Genomic DNA, 13,566 nt, shown 5'->3' on the forward strand with positions numbered 1-13,566 from the left:
GCAGATGCTAATTGCTTCCTTTTAAAAGTCTGTGCGACAGTATCACAGCATCATGTTCAATTTAACATTATTATCTTATCTCTCATGTCACAAACCAAATCATATCCCTAATGTTAACTACTCTTATTGGTGAGCAGGCATGTGGAGAGCAGAGATGCTGGGTGCAGGATCCATGGAAAAGTGACGGCAAAATGGTTAATTAAGGATTTCAAATTCACCCATCACTCGTGCTGATTAACGGGGATCAGCAGGCAGACGCGACGCTCCAACAGAAACCTCTCTAAATTCACAGTTGGGTACAGATTCTGGAGATTATTTTTATATCATCTCAGTTCTGATAGTAAGTTAGTTAAAACTGCCTTAATATCAGAGTAGAAAAAAAAGCTCATTATTTTTTCTTTCGGTTGTGGATATACGATCTGATTGCGAATCAGCACAAGCTGACCATTAACGTTCGAAAATAATGAAAACATCCATCACAGTCTCTGAAAGCCCAAGGGGCCATCTTCAAATAGCACCCCCCCCCCCCAAAAAAAAAAAAAACTGACCTTCCAGTTGAAATGTGCAAACCAATTACCATTCTGGGGGGCGGGGGGGATTTAAAAAAATAAAAAACATAAAAAAAATAAATTCCATAATAATTGGATAGCTCTAATAATCATTTGGCCTGTAAGTGGGCTTTTTATGGTACTTTGGGTGAACTCACACTCTAAAGTCTTGATGTATGCACATGCTAACATGCCTGTCATACTGTCTATAGTATACAGTACGTATACACTCAGGCTCACTCACATTATCATAACTCCTTTCCAACATGAATTACACTTCTCCTTGAAGGTTGATGTGACCTCCTTCCTCTCCAGCTCTCCTCGCTCTCTATCGGCTCTCTGCACCCTCCATGTTCCTGAATCCTTCTTCTCTCCGTCTGCCTGTTTGATGAGCTGTCTGGGCTAATTCATTTGCCTGACTTCTTATGCCTCTTCCTCCTCTTTGATGTCACAACCAGGGTTTATTTCTGTGCTTGTTATACAGACGTAGTCTTCGTCAAAAGTCCTACTTTTTGCTGAGTTGAACTTTAGCTCTGTTCCCAGGAGAAAATGCTTAAAATATATCTCCTTTGTTTTGCTCTGTCTGCTGTATTTTCAGTTGTGTAATCTTTTAAAACTGTCATTTTAACAAAATATAAATACATCAAGGAGTATGATGGGAAAAAAAGACACGGAAAATGGGACTTCTTGAACAACTGGACAATGCCAAAATATTAACGAAAACTATGTCTAATATAGAAATTAATATCAAGTTGAACCTGATCATGAAGTACAAATAAGCGGCATTCTAAATGTGAGATATGACAACTCTGAGAGATACCTGCCAGCCCTCGTATTGTGCTTTCATCCTGCATTCATACCACCAGCAACCACATCACTGCGCTAATGTCCGACGGTTAATGAGAGCTTGTTGATTGCTGGTTGAAGTGCCAAAATTTTTACGGCAACAGATTGGACATATGGCAGTGCTGCTATGTGATTATCTGGACCCAAATTTTTTAGATTTCCCTTCCTGACAGTCAGGGCACAGCTTGTCTCAGGTCATGCAAATATGGACTTCTGTTTTCCAGTCATCAAAATGTTATAGACTTACGCATTGCAGTTGAATACGGAAGCTCAGATTTACCATGGATGAGCTTACTTTTTTAACATGCCCGTTACTGGATCTCGACTGAATTATCTCATTGTCTTTGAGGACAGATTTGAGTTTACATTTCCTGACAGGTGACGTGTCTTGTGAGCAATATAGCCAGATACTGATAGAGTAGTAGACAGAGTTTTGAGGCCATTAGTGGTATTGAGTTTAAAAAAAAATGCGCCAATGATGCATCAACCATAAGCACACAATATCAACATTTCAAATAAGAAACCTTAATTTCACTTATCAGCCATGCTAGCATGGTGGCTTCAGGGATGAGAAGGATCTAGCTGCAGTCTCACAGACTACACAACGCACCTATTTCATTACATCACACACTCATGAGGTCTTTTCCTAAACCTAACCAAGTAGTTTTGTTGCCTAAACCTAACCGTTCAGGGCGCAGGCTGCACACCCCGCACAGTGTCATTTTCATGCAGCCCAGGCAGGCACACAGCGCACTTGGTATTTTGGTAAACCGAGGCGTACAGAGGTACGCCAGGATGGGCATTGCGGCACAGTAGGGGGAGGTGTCTGCATAATCAGCCGGTGCATTTGGATTTTCGACCCATTTCGGTCTGCGCCAGCGGCGCAAAAGTGCGCTGAGAGCTCGCCACCCCAGACTTGGTCAACTCTGTGTGCCAGTGGCGCACCGCCGGGCAAGTGGATTTTCATAAACTGGCGAAGTCGTGCGCTCACGTCACCAATACCTCACAGGCAGGTTTCCACAGTGTCTGGCATTTCACTGTGATCAATAATTAGCAACAACCACGATTCAATGCAACTATCTGAGTCAGCACATACAGTCAGACCTAAATTTATATATTTTGATCCGTATCTCATCTGACCACATCGCAAGCGCGTTCGGCATGCGTAATGTCACTCAACCTGACTGAATGTACACAGGTGAAACAGGGATTTCTGGTGATCTGGGACTCAAATTGCCTGGTGACAAACGTGTATGCCACTTTCCCCGGGTCGACACATGACTCGTTCATTGTGGCGAATTGTAGCATCCCTACAGTCTTTCAGGGGGATACTCCTCTAGATGGGTGGCTGCTAGGTGATAATGGCTATCCACTGAAAACGTGGTTGATGACGCCATATATCACACCTTCAAGACGGCAGCGTGGTTTTAACAGTTTTAGCAGTTCTCGGTCAGTCATCGAACGCACACTGCGATCAATAATTATCAACAGCCACGATTCAATGCAGCTATCTGAGTCAGCACAGTCAGACCTAAATTTATATATTTTGATCAGTATCTCATCTGACCACATCGCAAGCACGTTCGGACCTCATATTTAGACATGAGTGACGTCAGTCTCCTCCTGGGAGAAGTTTGGGCGTCGGACAGTTTCCTGAGTGGGCTCAGTCATCCTTGAAACTCGCCATGCGCCTCGCCAGCAGTGTTTTTAAAGGTGAGGCGAGGAGTTGGTGTGATTGGTGAAGATTTGACTCGGCTGTGTCAAACCCACTCCACGCCCTCTCTCCTCCACAGTGCACGAAAATACCAAAGTCTGCACCGCCACGCGCCATCGCGAAGTGGACCTGACTTTGCACCGAGTCGAAAATAGAGCCCACAGTGTGTAATCTGAAAAACAAACTTGTCAGTGGGCTCTGGTGGAATAACTATGTAATACAGACACTGTTTTAAGATTACCTCAGATATATCTTTGGCATTTCTATATGAGGGCTACAAATAATGATTATTTTCATTCTCAATTGATCTGTCATTTAATTTATCATATAATCGATCAATAATTTAAATGAGAAAATGGCTTAGAATATTGAAAATTCCATAATCCTTGGTGAAGCAGGTGAACCAAATTTATTGTTTTGTCCAATAAACATTCCAAAACTGGAACATATTAACGTTGCAATCAGTTATGAAAGACATCAAAGAAAGTTAGCAAAGAAAACCTGCAAATCCTTAAAAAAATAATCAAATGATTAATTGATTAGTAAAATTGTTCCTGATTAATTTTCTGCTGATCAATTGATGTGTTGTAGATGGAATAGCCTTTGCAGCTGTGAGCTGTTCTGCAATTCCTTACTTGTATTACTTATCAGTCCACATATAAACCAATACAAATGGCTGACTGTTAATTAACATTGGCCAGTTGGGCTCTAGTGAGTTATGACTTCTGTCTGAGAAACAAAGATGGAAGTTAATGTGATGCTGTTGGAACACTGCAAAACCTCTTAAGGAGGAGGCTGAAAAAGATGGTTGGACACAGAGGAAAAAGACATCCGTCTGTTGATGTCACCTACAAAGCTTTGATTGGCTGTTCTTTGTCCAATTAGGGAGTCAGGGAGCACAAAACCAGGTCTATTTCAATCACTCAAGAAATAGACATATTTCATATTTACAAGACATATACATTTCAGGCTGAGAACATTTGAATAGTAAATATTATTTATTATCAATATCTCAAGATAATGGGATTTAATATGAGGGCCACAAAATTCTTTTTTGTGGTCATATGGTAGGATTTTTCTTGATCAAATTTTGTGGTGCTTATTGTGTTATTTGATATCTCAAGATAATGAGATACTAAAAAAAAAAAAAGAAAAAAAAAAATGCAAATGCGCAAGTTTTGCTGCTCTGGGCTTCCATAGAAACCTCGGATGGATTCAGTGTATTTATAGAAGGAGGCAAAGGTGTGCTATGTCTGCATTACATTATTCTAACACTAATAATATTGTGTTTGACAAGATCAGGCTTCTTGTTACATTCATGAGAGGATGGTGAAATAGAGTGCTGGATTGAATTAAGTTATTGGGCAGTTTAGGTTGTGTGCTGCATGGCAATGTCAAGCTAAGGTCAACCTTTGTTTTACACCCCCCATTCTCTTTAATAAATCATAAAATTGGAGGTGAGAGCCGCAGTGGCGTGAAAGGAGGAAAACAGCTGATATGCAGAAGGTCTGTGACAGTTTAAATGCTGCAGGAGAGGGGCTGTGATTGGAGGATGCGATGCAGATGAGCCACAGGAATTGGCTGATGGGGTTAGCTGTATGTGTGTCAATAACTGGCCTGCCATAGGGTGCCTTTGGGTACATGGCAATAAAAAAACAGTCAATACAATTCTCAGATGTCTTCTGAAGCCGCATCAAAGCCATTAATCAAGAATTTCAGCATAAATTAATTTTTAATGTTGACACTTTGCGTGGAGTCCTGCAAAATGTACACAGTGTGTGTTGTATGTGATTGGGCTGCATCCTGCTTTAATTCTATTCTACATAATAAAATTACATCTAGGTAACTTCTATTTCATCTTACAGAAAGAAGTCTCCTACATGGTTTACAGCAGAGATGGCTTTGCAAAATGAGGGTTACTGGAAGAGAGAATATAACTAAGCTGAGCTGTCTTCACTTTCAGTGGTCTCTATGGAGAAAATGCAAGCAGCTCATGCTGACCAGTCTCACTTCTTGCGGCCCCCCTGTGGTATCTCCCCTGACATGTAGTTACATTTTTGAGTAGGTGCATGTCAGCTTAGCCTATGATATGGCTACTGTGGTATGTGCATATGCTTTGAAGCTGTGCTTTAATCCCTTAAAGGACAAAGGATTCACATTTTTTTCTGCTCTGTCTTCCAACACTACTGACAAGGTTGAAAAACTGAGAAGGTTTTTGGCTGCTGTAGTTGTTCCTCCTGTTCACACTGGCCACAAAGAAATCCCTTCTCAAGTGATTTAGATGTAAGTGATGCGGACAAAATCCACAATGCCCATTTTGTCAAGTTCAGCAGAAATTAATATGGTGCTTCGGCAGTTACACAAATCAAGTGGGTATCTTTCAAAGTTTTAGTACCAAATTCTCACTTTGTGTTACAGCTCTCTGCCTGTGGAAGCACAAAGGCAGAATTTTGCAATAAAACACTAATTATTTGATATAATATAATTAAATATAATGAGAGAGGATACCGACTTCATTTGTCTAACTCAGACTGCTGAAGCCTCATAACAGTTTCATTCAGTTTTTGAAATTAAGTTTTGTATGGAATAAGGCTTCACTGTAAACAAATACACCAGCTGCTCTAATGTTGTATGTTGTAGCCCTGCAGTATTAGTTGGTACCAAATCAACCAGGGCTGAAATAATAAGGATTACCTCTTTAAGACTCCATGTGCTCACTTTTTAACCCTGTAACACATTTTTCCATAGACCTCCAGAGCCACAGAAACATTATACTTTGACATGTGAAATTGGTGAAGTAAACACTAATAGCATATTAACATTCTTGAATTGAGTTTCTCTGTTTAAATGTGTTCATGAAACCTGGAAGCTTCTTCCTCCACCTCTTCCATCAGTCACTTCCATCTCTTCTCAGAAAGCTCCAGAGTCGTCCCTCCTTTGCACATATCACTCAACTTCACACAGTTATCACACATCCACACATTTACTTTTGTGTGGCTCCCCAATCAGCACCTACTCTCATTCTCTCTCTCTCTCTTTCTTTCTCTATCTATCTATCTATCTATCTATCTATCTATCTATCTATCTATCTATCTATCTATCTATCTATCTATCTATCTATCTATCTATCTATCTATCTATCACACACGCACACACACACACACGCACGCACGCACACACACACACACACACACACACTGAGAAGTATATTTTCTCTTTGCTAAAGTGTCTAAAGGGAGAATAGAACACAAAGCATTTTCAAATGCTCAACCAAACAGACATTTTAATAAAAATTGTCCTGATTATGTCTCAGTATTCACTACGTGGGACCTGGACAGGCGTGCATGTGTCTCAGCCCTGCACACAGTCTAAGCGTGTATTGGCTGAGTGTGCAATGCAGAAGTTTACAGATAAGTTGTGACTATTGAGATTCATTTGAAATGCTTTAATGAATTTGGAAAGTCGGTGGAGTAGATTGATTTGAGCTTTGTGCTATTACACAAGTGAAATTTGAGCTGAAGCTCAGTTTGTTCAGCAATCACTGAGTGATTACATTACATAAACACACATGTACACTGTCATGAAAAGACAAATTTGAAGCAGAGAGTGGGTGTGTTTTGAGAGTAATAATGTGGCACAAAAATAATTTGCAGATCTTGCCTAATAAACTGATATATTAGAATTAGCCAGTTATAAAATGTCCGACTTTAGTAGGACAACTGGCTGTTGACCTGTGAATGTTATCAATTATGTAATTTCAAGGGGCAGTGTCCACCACCACTAATTTATCCTGTTGTCCATAATTTCATTGCAGAATAACTCATCCCTTTTTTCCTCACAGCAGTAAATTGTTTACAGGAATTGAACCAAACTCTCACAGGGAACCTTTTATCTAGAAGCGTGAGATTTATATCAAGCTGCCTGCTGTGAACAGCATATTGTGGCTGTTTGATTTTGCTGGATTATTGTGTTCATAACAAGATAAATCGTATCTACAATAAGCTGCAAATTAAAGTCGACATTGTTCTGGTCGCAGCAACAAATCTGTGCCATGCAGGAGTTAAAATTCATATCATAACGTGTGGGTGCATGTCTTGCTTTCGTGATTAAATGGGCCGTGGGGAATATTTATTATGTGAGTGTTTTAAGATATTATACAATCAGACCTGAAGTAACTCTAAATAAGCATATAGCTTTAATATGTGCATGATTACATTAATTATAATAATCAGATAATGCACTATATTTAAATAATAATGGCTGCCATTATCACTGAAAGCTAACACTAGTGTGGCAGTGCATTGAGTTAAAGAGCTAATACTGTACTGGTCGCTGTCGCTTGAGTGACATATTATACCTGTGATTTGCAGAGAGTTAGAGGGAACGTGTTTTGTTTTTCCTGCGAGGAGTTTCAGATAGCTAACAGTAAGCTGTAGTTACATATAACAGGATTTGTTGTTTCACCACTGGCTGTGGTTTATAGTAACTGATGTAGGCCTACTGTCGCTAATGCGTTAGCCAAACCAGGTAGTGTCTTGTCTCTTACTGAGGGATGCTACACTATCAACAGCCAATAGGCCTGTAGTAGATATGACTAACATTACAGGCTAAAAATATGATCTCAAAGTTGCCAGAAAGCTGCCTGGACACCTTTGAAAATAGTAGAAACATTCCCTAACTGTCATTAGCCTAGCATGCTAACCAGCAAAAGGTTTGCTTGCAGCACCAGCCCTGAATAAAGTGTAGGTTTAGTTTATACTGAATCGTGTGAAACAGACACAGAGTGAACTTCTGTAGACACTGAAGATTGTCAGAAAGAAATGCTCCCAGGTTTTGAAACAGTTTTTGAGTGACTAGTTGTAGCTACATTTACAAAATAAATTCTTACACATTTTTATTGTTCCAGTTTGTGCCAGACCTTACATAAGATGTTCACTGGCCACCATTTTCTTTTTTACTCGTGCTATCAGACTACATAAAATACAAACATAAAACACTGTAACTTGTGGCGTAATGTACACCTGCAGTGCTACTTTGGCAACATTCTCAGCTTAAATATGAGAAAGGTTGTGCCAGCATCCATCCATCCATCCATTATCTATACCGCCTGTCCCTTTCGGGGTTGCGGGGGCTGGAGCCTATCCCAGTTACAATGGGCGAGAGGCGGGGTACACCCTGAACCGGTCGCCAGCCGATTGCAGGGCCGTTGTGCCAGCAATAACTGCATATTGGTCTAGTTATATATTTCTTCCTGACAGACTGACAGACCCATTTTTACTGTCCCAGCTGTCTTACTGAAGTTTTCACTGCTCTGCACAATTCTTCTTGCACAATTACATTATCTCGAAGCTCTTGTCACTGCAGTCTTGCGTGTGCTATATAATTAAATTAATTCAGTCATTACAATGGAGAAGCACATCAACCTTCACAGCCATGTCTGTCAACAGCTGTAAGGTGAGTTCAAGTTAAATGGTGTATCAACACTGAGGCAAATAGGACAGAAAACTGTTGCTGCGCTGCTCTCTGTGGGCTGGAACTTTATGTTGTCAATCACTGGTAGCAAAGGAAGTTTGTTATCTGCTGTCAAGGGCAACATAACTGGTTTTAAGTGGGGTGCAGCCAGAAGCATTGAAAACAGATTGATTGATGTATTTTTATGAAAAATTCTACCCCTCATCAGAGCTAACGTCAGATATCTCTAAATCCCCTGCAGGATGGCCGTGTGTCCTTCATCGGACATCAGCTGGGCGGCATATCCTTCTCGCCCAACAGCCGTGACCAACAGGTCAAGTTTGCCCGGGCTGTCCAGATCACCTACTACCTCCGCAACCGCGGACCCGTGGTGCAGGATACCATCGCCGAGCGCTGGGAGAACGAGTTCTGCGCACTGGTCAGTCGTCTTTCCACGGCTGAGGCGCCCCACGCATCTGACCAGCTCCACATCCAGTCACTCACTTCCTTCAGCCTGTGGCGGGACTTCCACCAGACGGGCGTGCTGGCCAAGGGAGAGGTGTTGGTCAGCTTGGTGCTGGTGCTCCTGGCCGCCACCATCTCCAGCTCCATGCGGGACTGCCTGAGGGGGAAGCCGTTCCTGGGCCTCCTGGGGGTGCTGACCATCTGCATCGCCAACGTGACTGCCGCAGGGATCTTCTTTATATCAGACGGGAAGTTCAACTCTACGCTGCTGGGGATCCCATTCTTTGCCATGGGTGAGTGGGACTGAGTGTTTCACATATGTGTGGTTGTGTGTGTAGTGTGTAGTGGTTCGTTAAGGGGCTTATCAGGGGTTGACACTGACATCGGGGAAGGGATTAGCAGAATAGTGATGGGCTTTTCCTTGGAGGGAATGCCGGCAGTTCATTGTGGTTGTTGCAAAATATGGAGAGTGGCATGTGTGTGTCCATGCGTGTATGTTTGTATGGACCTCGCAGCTGTGTTTGTGCAGCATATTCCTTTGTCGTGTGTGTGCAGGGGTTTTTTTGTCTGTGATTTTTGCAATGAGGGCACATTTAATTGTTTTGCAAGATATTTCATTATTTCACTGAGCTTCAAGTGATCTTATCCTCAGCACCCTGGATTTGATAACTACTGTGTAGGGGAAAAAAGCAGCTTGAATTCAAATAGATTTATTTCATGTTTTAAATTTACATTAATGTCATATTTCAGCGATTTCACACTATTATGAGTTGACACATTGTTGTGCAGAAACTGGTGGTTTTGGAAAGACATAATGTTAGGAATGAGTGCTGTGGTTTGACCAGATTAGGATAAGACTGTGACTCAGGGATTTGTGCATAAGCTTGAAATGATAAAACCTCTGAAATCATCACAATTCAAGATCATAGCACAACCATGGTGTTTAGGAAAAAGGCAGTAGGGATTTCAGGGGTGAGCATGACTTCTGATGGCATTATAGGTTGGATATTTAAAAAGAAAATACAAACTAAAAATGTGTTTTCCTCAGTAGTAATGAATTTTGATGTGAAACCAAAAACATCTTTTAAACTTTTAAAGATTGTTTTGGTCTATATTAGGTAGTGAATCATGGAAACAGGAAACGTGGAGAGAGAGGAAGAGGTATGACATACTGTAGTCGACAGTGGTGTCTGGGGATATTATGGTTGTGTGGTAACCACTAGAACAAGAACACTAAGGCTTCCATCATCCCATAACAAAGTCAATACCAAGGCATGAGTGGATGCAAACAGTGGTGAATTTACTGTAGGAGGCACAAATGGACAGCACTTTTCCCTCTCAGACTGATATAAATTTTGTAATCAAATTATACATTGCATTTCAAAGCTAATTCAATCCAACTGCAATCAGAATTGAATATTTTTTACTTTTGTCTTCATTTTTTTTTTTATTTTATTTTAAACACTGAATCACAATACGATGATTCCCTGAATAACTTTCTGACTAGTATCTAAGGAGGATCCATTTTTCACTAAAATGTTGCTGACCGCTAACCCTAACTGCAGCTCCTGGGTCAGGGTCTTCCTCCTGAAATTGGTCTGTTCAGTGACACTGCATGAACACATGTCCTTGTAATCAAATGGGTCATGGCTTCAGTAAATGGAATGAGTTGGAGGTAGCATTAGCTTCTAATGCATGCATTGTCTTCTGAAAAGAGTAGAGAGGTTTGAGGTGAAAGATTTTATGCATGCTTTGAAGTCTGCATATGTATTTTAAATGTGTTAGGCAGCATTGTAAACAGTGGGCCCAACAATTTTCTGTCTTTCTTTCCGTATGACAATGTTGTGGATGGATTGAAGCACTGGGGAGCACAGGGTGGAAAGGAGTGCACAGACTGAGAAGGTTTGGAAAGATCAGTTTTTTTTCAGCTGTGTCGATGTATTTTTTCCAGACATTTATACAAAATTTGGGTTGGATCTGTGGCCAGCTGTAGCTCATGTCTATACAGTTAATACATTGACTGTATGGAAAATAAACATGGACTGTAAAAACACTCATGTGAATAAGTTTGCCAAATAAAAAAATGATTATATTGTGCCCCTTTAAGAGCAAAAACACAATGAAAAGAGATGCATTGCCAAATAAAATGAATCTACATCAACAGGCCAGAGTTAATTGTAATTAATTGTTCTAATCAACAACTCAAGTCACAGTAAGTGCATTGTCATGTTTTAAAATGAATATTCAGCATGAAAATATCTCTCTGCCTTATTCCCACCTCCTCTTTCCCCCTCTCTTTGCTTCTCCAGATACACTCTGTCCATTTACACTACAGTTTTGCATTTCCCTCCCTGTGCGCTCCTAAGGTCACTGTATCCCTGGGGCTTTGGTGCACCTCTGCTGCTGGCTGGCTGGCATAATTCAAGTTTAAGTAAGACTCAGGAACAGGAGGCTGGATCCGTTCCTTGTGACCTAGAGGCAAGAGAGGAGAGTGGGAGGTGTGATGGGGGGTGGGATGGTGAGGTGGTGAGAGAGGCTAAAAAGGAAAGTCAAGGAGAAAGGAGCAAGGAGTAAAAATGTATGTGATGTATAGGGAAAGAGGGTGTAGAGGAAGAAGGAGCAGACGGAGGGAAGATGTAGAGGAGAGGGGAAGACAGAGAGAAAGCCACATAAAGAGGGAGGAGGTGGAGAAGGGCGTAGGAGATGGAGATGACTTGATTAAGTCTGTAATTTCATGTGGCAGGACCTCAGAGGCAGCAGATGTCCACCCTTCTCTTGGGAGGTCCTGACTGAGACACACCCCTATCACTATATCAATGCCACCTCAGGGCAGACGCTGAGAGCTGGAATGGATGCTGATACACTATCTGTAAAGGCTGTGTGGCGCCCCCTGTTGAGATGTCGTTACTATTTATAGCTTTGTGTAGTTTAAAAACCAACTTACAGGTTGAAGATAGCAGAAATTATGATTTAAAAAAGTGGCATAGCATTATGTCAAATGAGGGAGCCAGTGTCCCCACAGTGGGTGGGAGCCATTAGTAGATTGATCAGCTTCTCATCGGACACATACCCGATCGATCTTTTTTTACTCTATATGATCTTTTTTCCATATTCTCTGTTGTTGTTGTGTTATTAATTGAGCCTGAATATACGATTTTTAGAATGTATATTATAACGTTAAGATTTTTTCTGGAAATTACATTGAAAAAGTGGGGTTGTACTGAATTCCAGGACTACACAATTTTCGACAACTTCAGATATTCTTCCTGAATGGAAAGAGCGTCTCCTGTAGAGAGTGTTGTGGTCGTTTGTTGCTAAGCTAGCAAGAGTTTTTAAGTTTATTTATAGTGATTTAGTTGGCCATAAAAATGCCTTGTTGGCCCCGTTTCACCTCCAGGCGTTTCATTAGTGATGTGTTGCTGCCACAGACGAAATACATACATGACAAGTGAAAACATGTCGAAAGCGTTTCCCGACGATACTAAACAATAGTATTATTTCATGTTTTACTGATGTATCTCTTGTTCTGGTATTGTCTGGCAAACTTTGAAGCGTTCATGAGTTAGATATCAGCTTATTCTGGTCACTCACCAGCCAGTTCTCCACTGGTTCTCTTCACAAAGCAGTGGCTCATCTATTTTTGTGCTAAGCTACTGGTATCTATTGATCACATGCTAACAAACACCTCTGCTGTAACAGAATGAATCATACACCTCTGGGCCTCATTCTGCACAGTCCTGGTGATATACACCATAGACCTAATTATCTTATGTGAATATAGTCCCATGGCTTCTTAGTTGATTCTTGTTCCCTTCATCTTCTTGGTTGAGGATATAATAACTCTTTGGGTTATCGTGTGCTATTTAAGGCGCTGATGTGTAGAATTATGTCATCATAGAATCTGCGGAAGGTTTTTCTTTGTAGAAAAATCTGAGATTAGCATTGTGCAGTGTTAATTGCCACCGGGTCTTTTCTTGATACTACCACCAGAAGGTGCCAGTGTCTTTTTTAAATCCCTTAAGCGACCAGGGGCTGTAATCGTTAACATCCAGCTGAAATCACAACAGTCAAAATAGTCATTTTGAGGGATATGTCAAATATGATGCTTTTCTCTTAGCCTCTTAAGGGGTATGTCAGTTTTTGTGTTTGATTGACAGCAACTGTCAAGGAACGACAAGCCAAAAAACATGTGCTGATAACTCAAGTCATGTGCAGACAGTGTGTTGTTAGTAGTGGCACTGAGTGAAGACCACAGCAGCATCTAAACTGTCCAAAGGAACTCTTCAGGATGTTTTGAGGCTGTTTTATGTGAGTTCTTTAAAGATGTCCTTCGTAACTCAACAGAATCATGATTCTCAATTAATACGAATAAAAATACAAATAATACTAATATTCTAATGCTTTTTAGAATATACCAATACTTTTTGATCATTGTTAGACTGGACCTGTAGCAAACCAGCTTCAAACTTGGGCCTAATGTTAAGTGCCATGTGTGCTTATCACTCCTCACTGTAAGGTGTTGCAATAGCAGCATAATGCTAC

At 40.9% G+C, this 13,566-nt stretch overlaps 1 protein-coding gene across 1 annotated transcript in view; it reads left to right on the forward strand.

The window, feature by feature from the left end:
• Window positions 1-13,566, forward strand: part of ptchd4 (patched domain containing 4) — a 45,967-nt gene that overhangs the window by 3,335 nt on the left and 29,066 nt on the right. Inside the window, exon 2 of the mRNA XM_070987938.1 lies at window positions 8,822-9,317. Coding sequence (XP_070844039.1) covers window positions 8,822-9,317 — 496 coding nt within the window. The remainder of the gene's footprint in view (window positions 1-8,821; window positions 9,318-13,566) is intronic.

This window comes from Chaetodon trifascialis, chromosome 19 (genome assembly GCF_039877785.1).
Source record: "Chaetodon trifascialis isolate fChaTrf1 chromosome 19, fChaTrf1.hap1, whole genome shotgun sequence".
Taxonomy (NCBI): Eukaryota; Metazoa; Chordata; class Actinopteri; order Chaetodontiformes; family Chaetodontidae; genus Chaetodon; species Chaetodon trifascialis.